Source organism: Nycticebus coucang, chromosome 11, assembly GCF_027406575.1.
Source record: "Nycticebus coucang isolate mNycCou1 chromosome 11, mNycCou1.pri, whole genome shotgun sequence".
NCBI classification, from domain to species: domain Eukaryota; kingdom Metazoa; phylum Chordata; class Mammalia; order Primates; family Lorisidae; genus Nycticebus; species Nycticebus coucang.
In genome coordinates, this window is record NC_069790.1 from 36,232,329 (window position 1) to 36,252,121 (window position 19,793).

The following is a 19,793-nucleotide window of genomic DNA, read 5'->3' on the forward strand; positions in this document are numbered from 1 at the left end:
GCAAGCAATTTCTTTTTAGGCAAGTGAAAGTAAAATGGCATCACTTCTATTTCTGTGCCATTGGTGAAAACCTAACCACTGTGTGAGGGACTCCTAAGATGACCCTTAGAACTGGTGATTTACCAGAAGAGCTCATAGTACTCAGCATATAGTTATGTTCATGGCTATGATTTATTACAGCAAAAGGATACAAAACAAACTCAATAAAGGGAAAAGACACATGGGTGAATTCTGGAGGAAACAGGCACAGGCATCCAGGAGTCCTCTTCCACTGGAATGACCCAGGATATACTTAATTCCTCCATTGGTGAGTTGTGACAACGCATGTCCTCCAGAGAAGTCATAGCAACTCAGTGCCCCAGGTTTTTTTTTTTTTTTTTTTTTGGGCGGGGGGATCCCTTCTGTGCAAGTATTAAAATTTCAGATTACCAGAAGCAAAATGAGGTGGTTAGTAAAAGCCATATTGTTTGCACAAACCATTTAGACTCTTATCATTTGGGACAAGTTTTATTTTGATGTCAGAGAATTGTTTACCATTCAAATTCCCAAATCCCAGATAAGGGCCGAGCTTGCCAACAGGCCTTCCTAAGGATGGTGTCTCAGGCCTGCCATGTTCTCCTTTAGCATGGCCACACCTACCTGCAAAAGAGGATAGGAAATGTAGACGTGGAGAATAAATCTGAAAGGATAACTGGCAGTCTGCTATGGAATTTCAAACTTTGTGACTTTGCCCACATTGTTAGCCTTTCTGCTCTTTTGGTTAATACATGTGCCTTTGAAATAGAATACACTGAGCCCTGTCAGTGCTCCGTGATAGCGATATCATCATCATCATCATCTTTGATGTTTTCTTACAGCATATGAGCATATTTGGAGATTGGCTTCTCTCTTCTTTCCCACTCTTAACTCACCAGAAACTCTGAAGTGAAATCTGTCCTGCTGCCTCCCTTCGCTTTCTTGCTTACAAATATTTGGTTCACATGCGTGTGTAACCTAAGTGTCCTCAATACCTTTAGTATGTGGGGATAACACTTCCCTTTAGCATCCAGATATGACAGCCAACATAATAGTGTCTTCATCCAAAGCTGACTGCAGGAATTTCAAATCTCTCCCAAATCCCTCTGAGTATTATTGCTTTTCTTGGTGGGGTCTTACATGTTCTGGTTGTTGCCCTGCCACTTCTCACACTGAATTCTTACCTCTGCATCTCCTTGATCATTTTTTGAAGTCTTGTTTTTGAATCTCACTGTGTTTTCAACCATCCTTTGTCCATTTTTCCCCAAAGGGTGGACATGAATCTCCTTTCATTTTTCAGAGTTGGGTTAGCATTTAGTTGACAATATTTGCTTTGACTGGTGAACAAAACTTACAAACGTTTTACGGGTAAGGGAGAAGATATATTAAAATTGGCTATTCGGGCCGTACTTGTGGCTCAGTGGGTAGGGTGCTGGCCCCACATACCGAGGGTGGCAGGTTCAAACCTGACCCCGGCCAAACTGCAACAAAGAAATAGCCGGGCGTTGTGGCGGGCGCCTGTAGTCCCAGCTCCTCAGGAGGCTAAGGCAAGAGAATCGCCTAAGCCCAAGAGCTCGAGGTTGCTGTGAGCTGTGACGCTACAGTACTCTACCAGGGGTGACAATGTGAGACTGTCTCTAAAAAAAAAAAATAATAATAATAATAATAAAATAAAATAGGTTATTATTCAAGTCTCTCAAGTTTCTAGGGCCCCTCTGCTCCATGAAGTTCCTCCTTGTCTTCTCTGTCCCTCTCTTTCCCCCCCTCTTCCCTCCCTGGTACTGTCTGCCCCAGTGGTGGGACCTGCTGCAGGAAACTAGATCTCTTCTGGCTCTCCTGCCTGCTTCTGGAGCCCAACCTCCTGACTGCAGGCCATCAGAAAAAAAAACTAAAAAATTCCTGTACATTTAAAGAACAAAAGCAAGCAAATTGAAAAAAAAAAAATCAAAAACTCCTCCAAGAAAGGTGCTCTTTATTTTTGGTTATATTAGCATTTTTATTTCATCTGTCCTCCATGCTCTGTCACAATGTGGGCCCTGCTACTTTGTGAATCAGTCATTCAGACTTCTTCAGTTCCTCTGGCATTTTCTCCCTTGCCTCTGAGCCTTTGCACCTTCTCTGCTCACTAGGCGGAAAAACTCTCCTGCCTCCCCAGATGGCCCAATTCTACATATTCTTTTGAAATAAGCTTAGCTGTCATTTGTGCAGGGAATCCTTTCCCGGCCCTCTATTTTAGATTAGGCCCACCTACTGGGAGCTGTGATAGCAGCCTTACTAGTTTCCCAGGGCTTGCTGTAGGTAAGTTGAGTGCCTTAAAACAACAGGAGTTTATTCTCTTACAGCTCTGGAGGCTACAAGTCTGAAGTCAAGGCATCAGCAAAGCCGTGCTCCCTCTGAAACCTGTAGGGGAGGCTCCTTCTTTGCCTCTTCCTCCCTTCTCATAGTTTTTGGAGTCCCTTGGTTTTCCCTGGCTAATAGATGCATCTCCCCAATATCTGCCTGTCTTCACTCAAACTTCTTCCCATGTGTCCACCCTTATGACCTGATCTTTTCTTGATTACATCTACCATTCAATTTCCATTCAGTGAGGTCGCATTCAGTGAGGATTGGGATGAAGTTACTCCAATATCCTCTTGCAGCCCCTTTCCCAACCATTCTCTACACTGCAGTTTGAGTGATCACATTAAAATGTAAATCGGTGGGCCTGTTACCCTAGCACTCTAGGAGACTGAGACAGAAGGATCTCATAAGCTCAGGAGTTCAAGACCAGCCTAAGCAAGAGCGAGACTCTGTTTCTACTAATAATAGAAAAATTAGCTGGGTGTTGTGGTGGACGACTTGAAGGATTGCTTGAGCTCAGGAGTTTAAGGTTGTTGTGAGTTAGGTTGATGCCATAGCACTCTAGCCTGGACAACAAATTGACACTCTGTCTCAAATGGGAAAAAAAAAGTAAGTCACTTGTACTTCCTGCTGCTTAAAAATTGTCAGTGCCTTCTCACCACATGGGGGATCAATTCCAAAATTTTGAATATTGCTTCTAATACTGTTGATGATCTGGTCCCAGCCTCCCTCCTCACCCCATTGCAACCACACTTCCTCTTATTCTATATGCATTGGACATAATATGGTTTTCAATGTCTCAAACATGGTGTGCTTTTTGTGTGCATGCTGTTCCCTCTGTCTGGAATGCTCTCTCTACCCATCTTGGCCTGGCTGACTCCTACATTTCTTTCTTATCTCAGCTAAGACCTCTCTGTTCCTCAAGGAAGCCTACATGGCTGCCCTCTCCAGGCTTAGATGGGTTCTCCTGCTATCAGTAACTCCAGCATGGGATCTCAGCACACTTCATATTTCTTTTTTGTAAACCTCATCATACTTACATTCTTTGTTCAATGTCTATTTTCCCTCCACCGTGTAAACTACATGAGGGTAGGGGCCATGTCTATCTGTTCAGCTCTTCATCAAGGAGAGAATTTCCTGACTTTTATATGGTATCCAACACATTTTTATTTGAAGAATGGAAGAATTCTTGACTGCTATTTCTATTTATTCTTTGATTTTATCCTAATTTTTGGAAGCCCACTTGTGATGAATGGTTTTGAGAAATCAACATATATGACACTTTCTTAGTTTCTCTCAGTTCTTGGCCTCTCTGGACTTTCCCTTGCCCAGCAGAACTCCTTCCCTGGAGGAAGAAGTCTATGGTGGTTAGGGTGGGGAAAAGCTTTATTAGAAGACAGAACTTTCATATTGCTGGGGTTGGAAAGGGGAAATCTGTATCAAATTTCTGGTGCTGTGTTGAGATGGGATAAAGAAACCATGTTAAGTTGTCAAGATTTCTTCTCGGCACCATTGTTGATGGGGGAGTTGAGAGAGCAGATGGAAAGGAAGTGGAGGTGTTCATGGCCGACTATTCAGTGCCTTCTCTAGATGTTTTTTTGAATGTCTTTGCTAATTTTTGCTATTTTTTCTTGAAATAAAGATACATAAGTACACAGAATTAGCAATTTTCCTGAACACTACGTGCCCCTAACAGTTGAGGTGCCTTCTTATATCTGGTCATCTGTGCTTGCTTTCTTCATTCAACAGTTTTTACTGGGGGCTCCTTTGTTCAGGTTCCGGGCCATGGTCCCAGGATACAAAGATGAATATCCTGGTGTCTGCTTTCCTGAGGAACCCACATGCTGGCTGGCTTTAAGAAAAATCCATCAGTTTTAAGGTGTAATATAAGGTGGATAGATATATACAATGTTTGAGGAACCCAGAGGAAGGAGGCAGAACTTCTGGTTATATTTGCTGATGTCTTACAAAAGTGGTTGTATGATCTCTTAGTCTTCAATTGCACCCCTAAATGTATTCCCTGCATTAGCATGTTTTGGGATTTTCTACATCTCTCTCAATTTCCTGGAAAGCAACGGGACCTAAACATTAGGAATAGGGGACCTGGAAGTAGGTGGATGTGAGTTTCAAATCTGGGCCCCTGCCCTCCCGTCCAGTTGGGCACACCTACATCTAGAAAGGAGGGTACAAGTGCTGGGAGTAGATGATGTGATGGATGGAACACACAGAATGGTGCCTGCCATGCAATAGGTGCTCAATTTCTGCAAGTGATTGATTGGGGGGTTGGGGTGACAAGAAACACAATTCACGAAGGTTTAATTGCTGATTTTTTATTGTGATTTAATTTAAACATTAGATAAATATAATATAAATATTTCTTTAAAAAATATGTATAAGTTAGCAATTTATCTGAGGTAAGCCTGCATATTCCAAGAAATGATCTGGTTCTGAAACACAAGATATTCAAACTACATAGCCACATTATATTATCTCAAAACTAATACATAAAGTATCTCAAGTGGCACTTCATAAAATATAAATATCACTCATATAAATTAACTTGACTTCACATATTTAAATTATCAATAAATTAACAGTAATTAAAATAGTGTCCTAACACTTATGCCTTTAGTTCTTCGCAGAGAACAGCATAAGTTATGTGCACAGTGGACTGATTGAGACCCAGGGGAAGGAATACCCGAGAACAACAGCAATCTTAGATGCCCATATGGCGCAGGGCCCTGAAGGTGTTCTGCAGATACGCCTTCAGATTGACCAGGATAAAGTGAATGGCTGTGTACTGCTGCCAGTCCTCCTGGGAGTCCAGCTGCCCTACCAGATCGGCATCTGTGGTCGGGTCAGGGGTGACTTCGACAGTTGGATTTGTCAACTGAAGAGAAAATAAAAAGAATTTTTTAAATATTGAACAAATCCGTTTCAGTGGAAGGATGCTCTGAGCTGTGGGAAAGTGTTTGAATTGGGGTAAATGAGATTAGCTGGGGCTGCCTGCCCTGACTCGCCAGGTCGAGGGCAGGGTGGGGGGAGGCACTACTGCTCCTAGCCCACCCTGACCAGGACCCTTTCATGGCAACTGAATTCTAATCATTCCTTTGCTGCTCTGCCTCCCATTAGACTATACGCACCCTGAGGGCAACACCACTATCTCATCTGTCTTCCGTCCTGTTATCTGAAACAGTGCCCTGGCACAGAGTTGGAAATTAATAGATGAATGAAAAACCTGTACTTAAAGGCATTTAAATGGGTTTTTTAGTGATCTTTAAAGCTAATACTTTCCTCCATTTTCCCTCTCACCATCCCTCCAGCATCTGGAGAGAGTACACAGATCTGCTGGTGTGAAAAGGACTGGGAAGCATCTTTCCATAGACCCACCCAAATGGGTGTAAATAACTGTGGAAGGCCTTGCACCCTGGGGTGCATCCCAGAATGCCACAGCTCAGCATCACCAGGGATATAGGCAATACAGATCTAAGGCCCTACCCTAGACTTGCCCAATCACACTGTATCACCAGATCCCCAGGGTGTTCCTGTTAATGTTAAAGTAGGAGAAACCCTGGTTTGATGGGATTAGCACCAGGGTATCATCCTGGGGCCCTTCTCTTGCACTCTGCCTGGCTTTCCCACACACTGAACCGCCATGGCTCAGCCTTTAGCCTTTGGAAACTTCTCTGAATTAACTCTCTGGTAAAAAGTAGAGAAAAAGAGTTGAAACAGCCATAATGAAAAGAATGCCACTTAGCACTAACTAAAATGTTAAGGTTATTTTTGTGCTCTCTGTTCTTTGTTACTAAGGATCCCTTGGGTGGACTTGATATCCTTCCCCCTGACTCTGCTCACCTTTCTTATCTCTTAAACTATTAGAAATTGATGTTAAAGTCCACTTCCTTTAATAGAGTTGTAAATACAGTTATTGATATCTTCTGCAGAACAGAGACAAAGATAAAAGCAAAAGCCTAAACTACAGGGAACTATTTCTCAGAGCCTTCCATTGTCACATAGCCTTGCAACCCTGACTTGTTCAGCCACTTCCTTTGAGCTGCTCTTCCCCACACCAAGTGAGGGAATGAGGAAACACTCACTTTCTCCTTCAGGACATCAATCAGGTGTTTTGTGCCCAGATCCAAAGCTATGGCTTCATTCATATCGCCCTCAAACTTGCCCTCGATATATGCCAGGTATTTCTCATAGCTCATAAGACCATAGGTGATTCTTGTCAGGCACTCGTCCTAAGGGGAAAGATAGTAGGAAAATTAGTTACCACCAGCAGCTAGAACCAATTTTAATCCTTAGTCAAAGACCCAGGAAAAAAGAGAATCAATTTTGAAAGTTAAAATTGCTATAATTCAGGATCCTCTTCCCTTGCCCCTCCAGGGAACTTTATGTACCCTTACTCATCATATTTTGAGACATGGAGAAGCATCATTGTAAATATCTGGACAATGAGAGACACCACTTTATTAATTTGACCTAAAGCCCAACAGATGCTAGAATGTGGCAATGGAGATCCTTCCTGGATTCTCCCTTTGATGCTGTTTCTGCACCCTGCCCTTATCAATGTTGCACATTTATGGATAACCTGCTGGTGCAGGTTATCATCTCACTGTGTGGATGGAATACTCTGGTGGTGCAGTTTATCATCTCACTGTGTGGATGGAATACTCTGCTGGTGCAGGTTATCATCTCACTGTGTGGATGGAATACTCTGCTGGTGCAGGTTATCATCTCACTGTGTGGATGGAATACTCTGCTGGTGCAGGTTATCATCTCACTGTGTGGATGGAATACTCTGCTGGTGCAGTTTATCATCTCACTGTGTGGATGGAATACTCTGCTGGTGCAGGTTATCATCTCACTGTGTGGATGGAATACTCTGCTGGTGCAGGTTATCATCTCACTGTGTGGATGGAATACTCTGCTGGTGCAGGTTATCATCTCACTGTGTGGATGGAATACTCTGTTGCTGCAGGTTATCATCTCACTGTGTGGAAGGAGCAGGGTGTAGAGAATGACCTCCCAAGGAGGACAGGCCTGGATCTTGCCAGGGAACACTAAAGAGGGGAAAGACTCCCCTCCCCACCCTGACAAGCAGACCACTTTACTCAGGATGAACTAGCTGAGGTTTCTAACATCTGGCAGTTGTGAAAATCCTAACACAGAAGGGCCATCTCAGGCCAAGGCTGTTTAAAAATAAACTGCCTTCAAAAAAGCTTTAAGTTGGCATCCTCATGAAATGATATAATGTTCTTTACTATCTGTCCCCTTCCTTGTTGACTGGATCTCTGTGTATACAGGTACTGTAGGCAAGAGGGAGAACTTTCACCTAAGTGATAGCTAAACATGAAGGCAGCGAGTTCATACCCTGTTGAATCCAGTTTCAAAGCATCCATCGTCATCTTTCAGCCTGGGCAGGGGAAGTTTGCTATCTTCCAGGACATGGCTGTCATCTTCACACTTGATACCCTTATTGCACATCTAGGAAAGAATACCAGAATTGTGATCACATTAGTGCCCCTAAAACAAACACCACTAGAGGGCTGATCCCTGTTCTACTACAGCTGGGAAAGTCTCTAAGAAAACTGAAGCCACAAATCCTGGCAAGCAAAATCAAGTGAATTTGGGCACACATGGCTTCAAGTCTACTGTAACTGTGACTTCACGTGTGTTACTCCTCCAAGTCTCACTTTCCTAATCTCCAAATTTGGGATCATTAAAGTTTGCAAGTTTGTTGTAAGGATGAGAGATACTATTCATATAAAATATCTAGCACATAGTAGGTACCTAATAATAGACAGCCGCTTTGATGAGAATTGAGTGAATACCATTCAAGCCATTGAATGTTCCAGCTGGAAGGACCTGTGAGATAGTTAGTGCAGCCCCACAGCTTTAAAGATGGAACCAGCGGTGGCAGGTAGGGAATTCCCCCAAGATCACAAACCTAATTTGGCAGAACCAGAACTGTAGTATAGCTCCCGACCTCCTTCTTTTTTTCTTTTCTTTTCTTTTTACCAAACAGAGCCAAAATATCTTGCATGTAAAGTTGGGAGATCCTTTAGCCACTTTGGTGGCCGCTAAAGTACACATCCTAGCTGGAATGACTTCGGGACTCCTAACTACTGAGCTTATGTCACCAAAAAGTAATGCACCTGCCCTGAGCTGAACATTCATTTCAGGTGACATTTTTCTAATTCTCCTACAGTCCAAAGAACAAAAAGAAGGTTCACAGACCTTGTTATTTGGTTAGGGAAAAAAGAGCTCATGCCAAGTGTGGAGCTGAGAATGGGCCAGGGAAAGGGGGTTCAGTCCCATTTTTCTTCTTTTCCAGAAGAAAAATACAGAGTGGGACTGGAGACCAGAAAGTAGAGGAGACTTCCAGAAGACAGTGTAGCCTGTCCCTTTGGTCTCAAGTCTAAAGTACCCTAGGACCAGCAAAGACTTCCCCATGCCGGGGCCCCTGTCCACACACATGCAGGGGCCAGGAGAAGGCATCCCACACGGGCCTCTGTCCCCATCGCCAAGCTACCCACCTTCCCATTCAGGTCATCGATTTCCATGATGATGTGATTGATGAGTCCTTCGGTTTGTTCTGGAGTACTGAGTGATAATGGCTTTGGGGAGGTGGCATCTTCTTCCAAATTTTCCAGGGGTCCAGACGTGGGGAACGCAGTAGCCGTCACCAGGAGCAGCCCCAGTGAGAAGGCAACCGCGCTGAAGGCGCCTGTGCGGAGGGAGGGAGCGCAGAGTGAGCGCGGCGGCTGGAGCTGCCTCCGCTGGCCGCCCGCCAGCCGGCCACACACCCCTCTCGCAGCGGCGCTGGCCGCGGCCGCCCCGCCAAGCTCCCAGGGCCAGGGATTCCCTTCACTTACTTGTGGAGAGAAAGTTCATAGCTGGTTCCTGGAAGGCGGATGGAGCTCTCTTTCCTTCTTGGACGGCTAGAGTGCTGAATGTGCCTCGGCCACCTCCAGCCTTGTATTTATGGGGGCTTGAGACTCTAATTTTGAGACTCATGGGAAAATCCCACATTTGATAAATCTTTGTTGGAGGGTGGGGGTGGGGCCAAGGCGGGTGGGGCTGATTGGAAACCTTATTAAGATTGTGCAATGTGACGTCCTTTAGCATCACAAGAATCACAACTGGGGAAAAAAGTGCAGTTTAGGTCATCACTGAGGCCATCTCTAAGTAGTAGTATCACTCTTTACTTTTTTTTTCTTTTAAGTGACTCAGCACTTTGGCATGTCTTGACAAAGAAAGTAAAGCCGAAGTCTTGCGCCAAGTTTTACAAGGGTTGGGGGGAATTAAAGCTGTGTTAAAAAAAATAAATAAATAAAAAAACTTTAATTATCAGATTAACAGACTAGGATTGAGCATGCCAGTAAATTTGTATTTGTAAAAAACCTAAAATGTTCTGACCTGAGTTTCCTCAGACCCCAGCACCTGAGTCTGGGTTTACAGAGAAAGTAATACTACCAGTCATCCAAGTACTTTTATTTCCTGGCTCTTACTGTGACCACCTGTTGCAGAGCTGCCTGGCCACCCCAAAATCTCCTGCAGTTATTTCTAGTAGTCTCTCTTGTGACTCTTTTTTGCCACAGCACCAGGCATCTGTGGGTTTCCTCTCCCCTGCTCCAGCTCACTTAGGGGAGGTACCACTGCCCTGGTCACTCCCTAGCCACTCTTTGGGGGTCCTCAGAGTAAGGACCCATCTTTGTGCGAGAGGGCTAGTGGTGGCCCCACTGCCATCTAAGTCTCTTCGCCACCACTGGCAACAGGGGTGGGGGGCATCCTGGGGTGCATGGATGGGCCCTGCGCCTGCTGGAGCCCTGAAGTTACTGGAGCACACTTGGTTCAGGGCAGACATGGGGAGGAACACTACTCACCTCTCCGATGAAGGTGTTGAAGGAAGACAATGAAGCATCTTCTAGAACTTGTGTTCCTTGCTCCCTTTTCTCAGGTGACATGATTTGAATTCAGAGGTGGCTGGAAAGGAACTACTAACCCAGGCAAGGGTTTAGAGGCTTTCCTTTTGGGTCAAGCTTGTGCAGAAGCCCTCTTCTCTGAGGATGTCATCTCTGGCAAGAAGATCCTTGGTTCTACATAAACGGCCTCTAGATCTGGCAGCCCCACTAGTCTCCAAAAACTCAGAGGCCTCTGAGGATGGCTCCAGAATAAAGTAGGACCCTTGCAACTACAGCAAAGCAGTTATTTACAAAACATAGCGTTAACATCACAATCAACTTCTTTGCTTTGCATAGAGGATCTCTTCAAGATTACTAAAACAATGACCTCTGCTAGGGCATTTCAAATATGGATGATTTACTCAAGTTTTGTTTTCTGCATAACATTTTTTGGACCTGCCTGTTGTGGAAAGTGAAGTTATCCATTCTTTCACTGATTGTCTAAGCTTGGAGAAGCAGTGGTCCTCCAGCAGAACTGGGGATTTTTGGTTTGAAAATGAAAATGGGGCTGCTTCTAGCCATTGTAAGGGTTTTCATTTTCTACAGTCAGATGGATGAAAGAAAATATCTTATTTTACCCTTGTAAAGTCAGAAGGTTTTAGCCTTCCCCCAAACAAACACACACACTGCAGGCACCTGACCATGTTTTAAAATTTCCTCTAGAAATAATTATGCTTTTGAAAGGACAAGAAAAGAAAAGAAAATGAAAATGAGGGAGTATGGTTGGATGGTTTCACTTTTACTGCTCTTGGGTTTTAAGCAACTTAGACACTAGGGAACTGACTTCTGTCTCCTGGTCTGAATGAAGCCCCCTGCCCTGCCTCCCCTGTGGTGTGAGAAGCCTCCATAGTGTGAGCTTTTTGCTTTTTCTCAAATATCTCGTTTTTTAAGAACATATCACTTGGTTAATTTCAAATACTTGAACTTCGTGACACAACACAATATACAGATTTATTTATATATTTATTTTTAGATTAATATGAGGGTGCAAATGTTTAGGTTAGATTGTTTTTGTTTCTAAGGCAGATTTAACTTTTCAAGAAAAAAGTCTTTTTTAAATGGCAGTACGTGTTCATATAAAATGTTGTACCAGAGTCTTAGAGCAAGCAGGGAAAGGTAAGTCTGTCTTTTCTGGTTCCTTTTTCCAGAGGTAATGCCTAATCCCCGGTATTTTCAACTAAATACTCTGTTATTCTAGTCTGGGAGAGGTTTTCTCAGCTACCCTAGTACTCACCTTGAATTGCCCTTTACAAATTAATAAAGGGGTGCAAAGTGAGAGCTATGGTAGGGGTGGTGAACCTGTGGCTTTAGCTTTTGACTAAATCCGAATTTTACAGAGTAAGTCATTTTAATAAAGGGGTTTGTTCTGTGAAATTTGGATTTGGTTGAGGGGCCACACTTGGGAATCTGGGGGGTTACATGGGACATCGAGACTGCAGGTTACCCCAAGGCATAGCTAAAAATAATGATAATGACCAGGCCCTATCCCTTAATTTGCTTTCCTATAATTTCTACTCATGGGTCACATAGCTAATGGTCAGAAAGATTCTTAACTTTCCCCAAAGATAACATCACCCTTGTAAAACCTAAGGCTAGTTTTTGCGATATCTTCCAGGTCCTGCATTCTGGTGAAATAGCTGACCCACCCAGACCAGTGGCCTAGAATGAGGAAAGGACTCAACTGGTCTTGTGACTCCCACCCGTGAACCAGGTCAGCAAAGAGAACAAGTCCTACACTCCATGGTTCTGCCCTGAATGCAGCCAATGAGGAAACCCAATGGCCTAGCTTTTTGCCTGCCATACATCCTTTCTCCCAAATTTTCAAAGAGATGGATTTGAGAAATTCCTCCCATCTCCCCACATGATGCCTATGATATTAAACTCTTTGTCCAGCCTGCCAGCCAGCCAGTCAGCAAGCCAGTGGCCCTGGGAATGGAAGTGAGGTTGGACACTGGGCCTGCCTGCCAGCCAGCCAGCCAGCCAAAAAAAATCTCTTTGTTTAGTGAAATCCTGCTATCTCAGTGCATAGGCTTCCTCTTGAGCAGCAGGCAGTGAATTTTGTTGAGCTGTAGCAAGCTCTGTACTTACATTGTTGGCTTATGTTTGTGTACCCAACATGCACACATAAACGTACACACACTATAACTTTTGATCTTGACCACCAGTGTAGCTCTCTACGGGAAGGCATGTGGTGGAACACAAACCTTGGGGTCTTGCAGCTTGGGCTTGAAGCTGACCTCTACGACTTGTTAGCTGTTTGACCCTGGTTATTACACCAAGGATCTATTTGTTAAACCAAGGATCTGATCAGTGCCCTTGTTTGTTTACCTCTAAAACTGGGATAATAATAGCTCTTCCCTGACAGCACTGTTGTGAAGACTGAGTGAGATGGAATGTGCAAAATCTGTAGCATGTAGTAATTCCACCATCAGTGCTAGCTCTTCCCAACATTCCTTAGCTTAGAGCGGTGCCGCAACCCTTTAATACAGTTCCTCATGTTGTGGAACATGTATTTCCCCAACCATAAAATTCTTTGCGTACGGCATTAGGAAGATTGAGAACCACTGGCTTAGAGCCTTAGCTGTCAAGAACTCTTCCAGCTCTGCTCTCTCATTTCACCTGGTGTCTTGCATATGAAAGGTCTATGAATGATCCAGGCCACTGTGCCAGAGACGTGGTGTCCCAGTCATTTTCGCCCTGAAGAAATAAGGGTATGTGTTTTGTTGAAAATGCCTTATGTCATTTTGAAAGCATTAAAATCCCCAAACCAGGTCCCTTGATTTAGACAATTAGCCCAGCTGTGTCTGGCTACTAGCGCTTTTCGAAAGCCTCTGCTAAGTGTTTTTGTGTCCACAGCCTTCCTATACATGGTCATTGTCATTATTCAAACTCCTGAGAGTGGCCCTTGAGGGGGTCACGACTTAATCACAGAATTTATGCTCTGGCAGTCAAAAAAGGGCAAGTGTGTAGGAGTAGGAATGCATGTGTAAAGAGAGGTTGGTGACACTGTCTGCCCCCTACCCCCACCCCGTGTCTTGCTAGTATGAATCTTCATTGGTGTCAATGCCTTGGGCTGGCATTTACTTGCGGAGAAATGGACTCTTCCTTGCTCCAAAGTGCTACACAATTTCACCATGATAGTGTCATTCATTTGCATCTCAATGGGTTTTCCACTTGGAAAGCGCCTCTCTTATACTTTTTTATTTTTGAGACAGTCTCACTATGTCACTCTCAGTAGAGTACCGTGGTGTCACAGCTCACAGCAACCTCAAACTCTTGGGCTTAAGCAGTTCTCTTGTGTCAGCCTCCCAAGTAGCTGGAACTATTGGTGCCTGCCACAACACCTGGCTATGTTTTTGTTGTAGTTGTCACTGTTGTTTAGTAGACCCAGGCCGGGTTTGAACCCGGCAACCCCAGTGTATGTGGCTGGTGCCCTGACCACTGAGCAATGAGCGCTGAGCCAATCCCTTATATTTTTTACAGACTTATTTTAAGGGCAGTTTTAGGTTCATAGCAAGATCAAGAGGAAGATACAGAGATTTGCCATGTACCCCTGGCCCCAAATCATCCCCACGTTTTAATGTGTATGAATGACCAGGAAAGGCTGTACTCTCAGCATTTATTAACTAATAACCTCTTATTTGCTGGATTGCACCATTGCTGATTTGAGGAGAGCTGAGATCAAGAGAGGCAGGGCAAAAGAGAGTGTGTGCGGCAGGAGAAGGGAAACCAGAGCAGTTCTGGTTCCTTGTCCACCTTATGCAGGGGAGCAGGTCCTTTCGGTGCCCTGCAGAACTACTTCCCATGACTGCTCTCCTACATGTTGGAAGAGTCCAGTTTGGAGTCTACTACGACATCCAAGATGAAGGGGAAAAAGTAACTTCTGTTTGCTACTTAGGCTCTCCGGAGAAGTGTTCTCTACATTTCAGGAGTTAGGTGGTGTTGCACTCTCTGGCTATAATCTGGGGGTTGAAGATGAACGGGTTTGTGATTTAACAGGAGGGAGTATGCTAAAAACAAAAGGGAAGTCACTGGGTACTAGGGGACTTACAGTTGCTGTCAGAATGCAGTTTCACTTGTTACCGAGTCATAAAAAGTTTGCAATCAGTGATGTAACAGCTTCTTCAGTCCCACTGAGGAGATGACAAGCCTGAAGGCTCTGGAAAGTGTCTGCTTTGAGAAGAGTGGTGTTACTGCTTGGAGAGATAACATTAGGGACACGTGGTTTGTCTATTTGCAAAGAGCCCAGATAGAGGGTAGCCAAGCCTGGTGACTAAAGCTCTTGACAATTTCCAGCACTGGTCCAGTCTCAATCTCCAGCACTTACAGCCTCAGCTCTGATGTCTTATTGGAGGACCCTGAGAAGAGGGTATGCTCTGGCTGGACCTTATTCCCCCGAGGCCAGGGAAGGGGCACATGTGCCCTGCTGTGTTTCTGATTAAAAACTGGGTAGGGAGGAGGTCATCTGTTCCATGTTCTCATCGTTTTGATATGTGATCAGTTACCTCCCCCCTCCTGAAGTGGAAAATCCCAGGAATCTTAAAAGGGAAGTGGCCTTGTTGGGGGCAATAATATAGACTCCCCTTGTCCTACAACATTCCTGAATCCCCTTCCTCCTGGTCTCTAGGCCTGGAAGAGTGTGTCCTGATCTGAAGATGTTGTTAAGCAAGTTGCTCTGACACTGGTTTTGTGATGAGAAGTTGCTTTGCTGATCGGGAAGGAGCCTGTTGACCCAGCTCTTCAGGGCTGGTGAGGTTCCTTGACCGAGTTTCAATGCTTTGTCTCTTCTCCATCTGTGGGGAAGGCTTTTTATGGTGGTGACTGCTGGTTCTGCTTTATAACTAGGAAACTTCAATTTGTCAACTACCAGCAATAACTTATTCTCACAAGTCACCATCTTTGGTTTCTGCAAAGATCTCAGTTCTCTGAGTTCAATATTATAGGCAGAAACTAAATATGCAAAGCATTGGTTGGTTTCCTCACCTCTTTTCTCTCAAAATTAAGCTACTAAGAACTCATTTGAGATCATCACATCTAATAACAAGATCAGGGGATTCTGCTGACCTGGCTATGACGTCTTTCACCTCCCTTCCCTGCCTCTCTGGCTAGTTATTTGCCAAAAAGACAGTGTCTTAGTCCCTTTGAACAAAGCCTCGTGGTGTGTAAGTAAGTGGTTAGTGGTTAGTAAGATGAATCCATGAAAGTAGGAAGTCATCTCTTGTGTTCATGGTGGAACAGTGTCTATGAAATTCTTTGGACATGTTAAACACTCTATGGTTTCTAGGCATTGTGTTCTATTATTCCTGAAGAAGGACCTATCTGGATTGATTTAAAATGTTGTTGAAGAATTAAGATTCAGGTCAGCAGGTCAAATAATCATAGGAAATTTTTCAAGCTATTAAATTCTATTTTATAAGTAGCTATGCACATGTATGGGTGTGTGTGGCACAGAGCAGAGTCCCTGACCCACAGACCTACCATAGACATGGCGCCAGTGGGTGCTGCCCGCTCCATTTCTGCCAGGCCTATAGCCCCTTCTGTGCTTCTGGGTCTCCAGGGTGCAGTGCTGTGTCCCTCAAGGGTTCTGTGGGATGACTTCCCTATATCCTTAGACTGGAGGCCACATTTCCTTTGTGCTACTTTCCTGTGAGTATCTGAGATGTTGGGGGTGGGGGAGTAGAGAGGGAAGGCATAACCTAATTTAAAAGTTGGCTTGGCAAGTGATCAGGATGTGTGGAAATGGCTTCCTATTTCAAAAAATTTGTTTGGGGGCTTGGTGCCTAAGTGATTGGCATTAAGTGCCCCAGATCCTTCCTGTCCTAAGACAACCAACAGAAAGGCTGGCATAATACTCCTTCTCTGTGTTATATTTGTTCACTGTGGACCCAATAAAACTACTGCAGGTAGCAGGTGTATAGTCTGGGGGTCAGGGCAGGAGTCAGAAAGAAATTTGGTCCTGGGCTGTTTCTGTTGGATGTCATATGGGCACTCTCTTTTGGTCTTCTGGACATGACTTGGATTACAGGATTCAGAAGGAAGCTGGGGTTTTATATGGCCGGCAAAACTTCTGGCTGAATGTAGGGTTTCCCTGAATCAGGCTTATCTTTTTACTGTATTGCAAAAACCTTGATTTCTTGTGTTTGGCAAGTGTAGCCCTTGGCAGATATGCATGTTGAGCTGACGACTAACTGAAGGATTGTGGGCAAGGACTCTCCCATCTCAGGGTTGATGCATTCTGTGGCTCTGTGATTCTGTGATCTTCAGTAGCCATACTTAATACAGAGTCTACTCTTGACAGAACTATAGGAATAGAGTTTCTAAATTGAGAAATAGTTCTTGAAAGCTCCAAAGTCTGATGCTGTCTTCTAGTTCTCACCCATGTACTGGTTAGTAGACCTGTTCTGACTGGTCATGGTGCTGCCAATTTTGACCTGTGCAGGATCTTGGTGGCCTCGGGCAGGGCTAAACTGATTCAGGAGATGTCAGAGCTCAGCATATCAAGGCAAGGAGGCAGCAGATTTCTTATTTATTATATAAGCAGGAACAATCAATATTCAAAATTAAGTGTTTCTAACTTAAAAAGAATTATACACCCATTGATCCACGAATGGATTAATAAATTGTGGTGTATGTCCATCATGGAATATTATGCAGCCTTAAAGAAAGATGGAGACTTCACCTCTTTTATGTTTACATGGATGGAGCTGGAACATATTCTTCTTAGTAAAATATCTCAAGAATGGAAGAAAAAGTAGCCAATGTACTCAGCCCTACTATGAAACTAATTTATAGCTTTCATATGAAAGCTATAACCCAGTTATAACCTAAGAAGATGGGGAAAGGAGAAAGGGAGGGGAGGGGAGGGGGGAGAATGGGTGGAGGGAGGGTGATTGGTGGGACCACACCTACGGTGCATCTTACAAGGGTACATGTGAAACTTACTAAATGTAGAATATACATATCTTAACACAATAACTAAGAAAAAGCCAGGAAGGCTATGTTAACCAGTGTGATGAAAATATGTCAAATGGTATATAAAACCCGTGTATGGTGCCCCATGATTACATTAATGTACACAGCTATTACATTAATAATAAATAAATTAAAAAAAATTTTTTTTAAAAAGGGAATTAAAAAAAATAAAAAGACACAGTGGCTCATGCTTATAATCCTAGCACCCTGGGAGGCCGAGTCTGGTGGATGCCCTGAGATCAGGAGTTTGAGACCAGCCTGAGCAAGAGCGAGATCTTGTCTCTACTGAAAATAGAAAAATTAGCTGGGCGTCATTGCGAGCACCTGCAGTCCCAGGTACTCAGGAGGCTGAGGCAAGAGAGTCACCTGAGCCCTGGTGTTTAAGGTTGCTGTGATCTATGATGCCATGGCACTCTACTGAGGGCAACAAAATGAGATTCTGTCTTAGAAAAAAAAAATTATACAAGTAATACATATTCAATGTAGAAGATAGGCAAAAAGGAAAAAAGTTTAGAAAATACATGTTTTATCATCCAGCAGTAATCATTGTTATCATTATGGTATGATTATTCTAGACATTTTTCCATGTAGAGAGAGATACATATTTCATATACATGCCTATGTGTGTGTATGTAGATATGTATGTGTGTGTGTGTACATACACAAAACAGGAAAATGCCATATATGGTGTTTGATAAGCAGCTTTTCTTTTTTGTAGTTCTTTGTATGCATAACATTCTGGGTAACTCTCCGGGTGGAGGTGGGTAAGTAATGTCTATAGAGTAACAGAGTTCAGAAGGGAAACAGCAAATGAGGTTTATAGATGACTTGCCTATGCATGGCACCCATTTCATCAGGCACAGGGAAAGGGTTCATGTCTTAATGAGGGTGAGATGCATTTAAAATAATCACTGGGTTTCCTGGGAGGTTAACTTGGCAGTTATTCATGGAGTAGTATAATTCCTAAATCAATTTGGGGATTGATTGATTGCTGGTTGCCCAGCATCATGAATATGAGTGTTCAGTTCAGCTGACGCTTGCTTCCACCTGGTTCTGGGAAACAGCCGTGCTCTGGGGAGGCTTCACCATGGGCGTCGGTAGCTTGTTGCTCTTGGTGGCAGTAGGTATGGAGAATCGTCATGGATGATGGTGCCATCATCTGTCCTCATCGTGTGGTTCATTACCTCTAGTACCTTGAAATTTCCTATTGGAGCCTGTTTTACAAAGCACAAAAATCACTATACATCTCCATAAGGCTTTTGCACCCTTGCCACGCTTCCCTGTTTCCTTCCACCTTTAGTTCTGGCTGCGTCCTTCAGGTGACCTCTCTCTTACCTGTTGTGGTCGTGTTGCTTGTACAAGGGAAACTGTATCTCCTATGGGAACAGAAGAGGATAGCATCCTCCAATGATAGTCAGGGAAGATGTTTTCATATTGCCCCATGGTTCCTCTTGAGAACTCTGAGATTCTATAGTGGGCTACTACTGGATTTTTCAGTACTCCCTCCACAACCACTCCCTACCCCGGAGTCAATCTCTTTACAAATATAATTGTAAACACTGGTTTGGGATAGTTTGGATGTACTAGGTTAAGTCCTGGGAGGACTCATGGCCTTTGAATTCTATAACCACAGTATTATTTTCCTTCCATGTAGGATCAATCAAGTATTTATAGAATGCCAGGGCCTGGGCTGGATACTTTATACATGCTAATTCATCTAAACTTCACTCTATGGAGGTGGCTATTTTATCCTCACTTTATGGATGAAGAACTGAAGTTCAGAGAGGTTAAATGACTTATCTACGATCATCCAGGATCCTAGAATCACAAAAAAGCTTGTTGGTGTTTGGGAGAAGAGGTGAACTGTGCTGGGTGGATTAGGGGTAGGGTGGCCAGATAAAATACAAGTTGCCAAGATACAAACTTCAGATGCACAACAAATAATTTTTTAGTGTAAGTATATTCCAAATATTGCATACTTATGCTAAAAAAGCATATGCTTATTCATCTGCAGTTCAAATTGAATTGAGCATCTTGTATTTTTATTTGCTAAAATTAGCAACCTTTGGTAAGACCAGATTATGAGGATGGAGAACTACTGAAAGCTAGGTGGAAGTGGAGGGAATAGGGAGCCAAGGAACGTGGGTTAAACAGGTCACTGATATGATGATAGTATTTAATCTGAGTGGACAGGAAGAAGACCCCCACTGGTAACTGGAGTCAGGGAGGTGGCCTTGGAGGCCTTGGATTCTGCTCTGAACTGTACCAGAATGACAGGGAATCACTTCTGTCTCAGCATAAGAGTGGATGGAAGCCAGACAGGAGTGTGCAGGAGCTGGTGGGCTTAGGCTCAAGAGATCCAGATGCACCTAACTCTTCCCAACTCTGCATTCGATGACTCCCCGTGATAGCTTGAAATTAGACACCACGAAAACTGGCCAATACTACAAATCAGAGCACTCTCTTCCCTCTGCTCCCCAGCCAGTTGTTAATATC

At 43.8% G+C, this 19,793-nt stretch overlaps 1 protein-coding gene across 1 annotated transcript; it reads right to left on the minus strand.

Moving 5' to 3' along the window:
* Nucleotides 1-4,782: 4,782 nt before the first annotated feature.
* On the minus strand, nt 4,783-9,289 carry IL6 (interleukin 6). Its single transcript, XM_053553722.1, has 5 exons — nt 9,237-9,289; nt 8,898-9,088; nt 7,732-7,845; nt 6,453-6,599; nt 4,783-5,245 (listed from the first exon to the last, which is right to left on the minus strand). The coding sequence occupies exons 1-5, from the start codon at nt 9,253-9,255 to the stop codon at nt 5,072-5,074; spliced, it is 645 nt and encodes a 214-aa protein (XP_053409697.1). The 5' UTR covers nt 9,256-9,289; the 3' UTR covers nt 4,783-5,071.
* Between the last annotated feature and the right edge of the window lie 10,504 nt (nt 9,290-19,793).

Bases quoted from the DNA above. Each gene is read 5' to 3' on its own strand.
- IL6 (XM_053553722.1), bottom strand. The intron at 7,846-8,897 runs GTGGGTAGCTTG...ATTCTTTCCTAG, and splicing joins TCGATGACCTGAATGGGAAG to ATGTGCAATAAGGGTATCAA. The intron at 6,600-7,731 runs GTATGAACTCGC...CTTTCCCCTTAG, and splicing joins TTGAAACTGGATTCAACAGG to GACGAGTGCCTGACAAGAAT.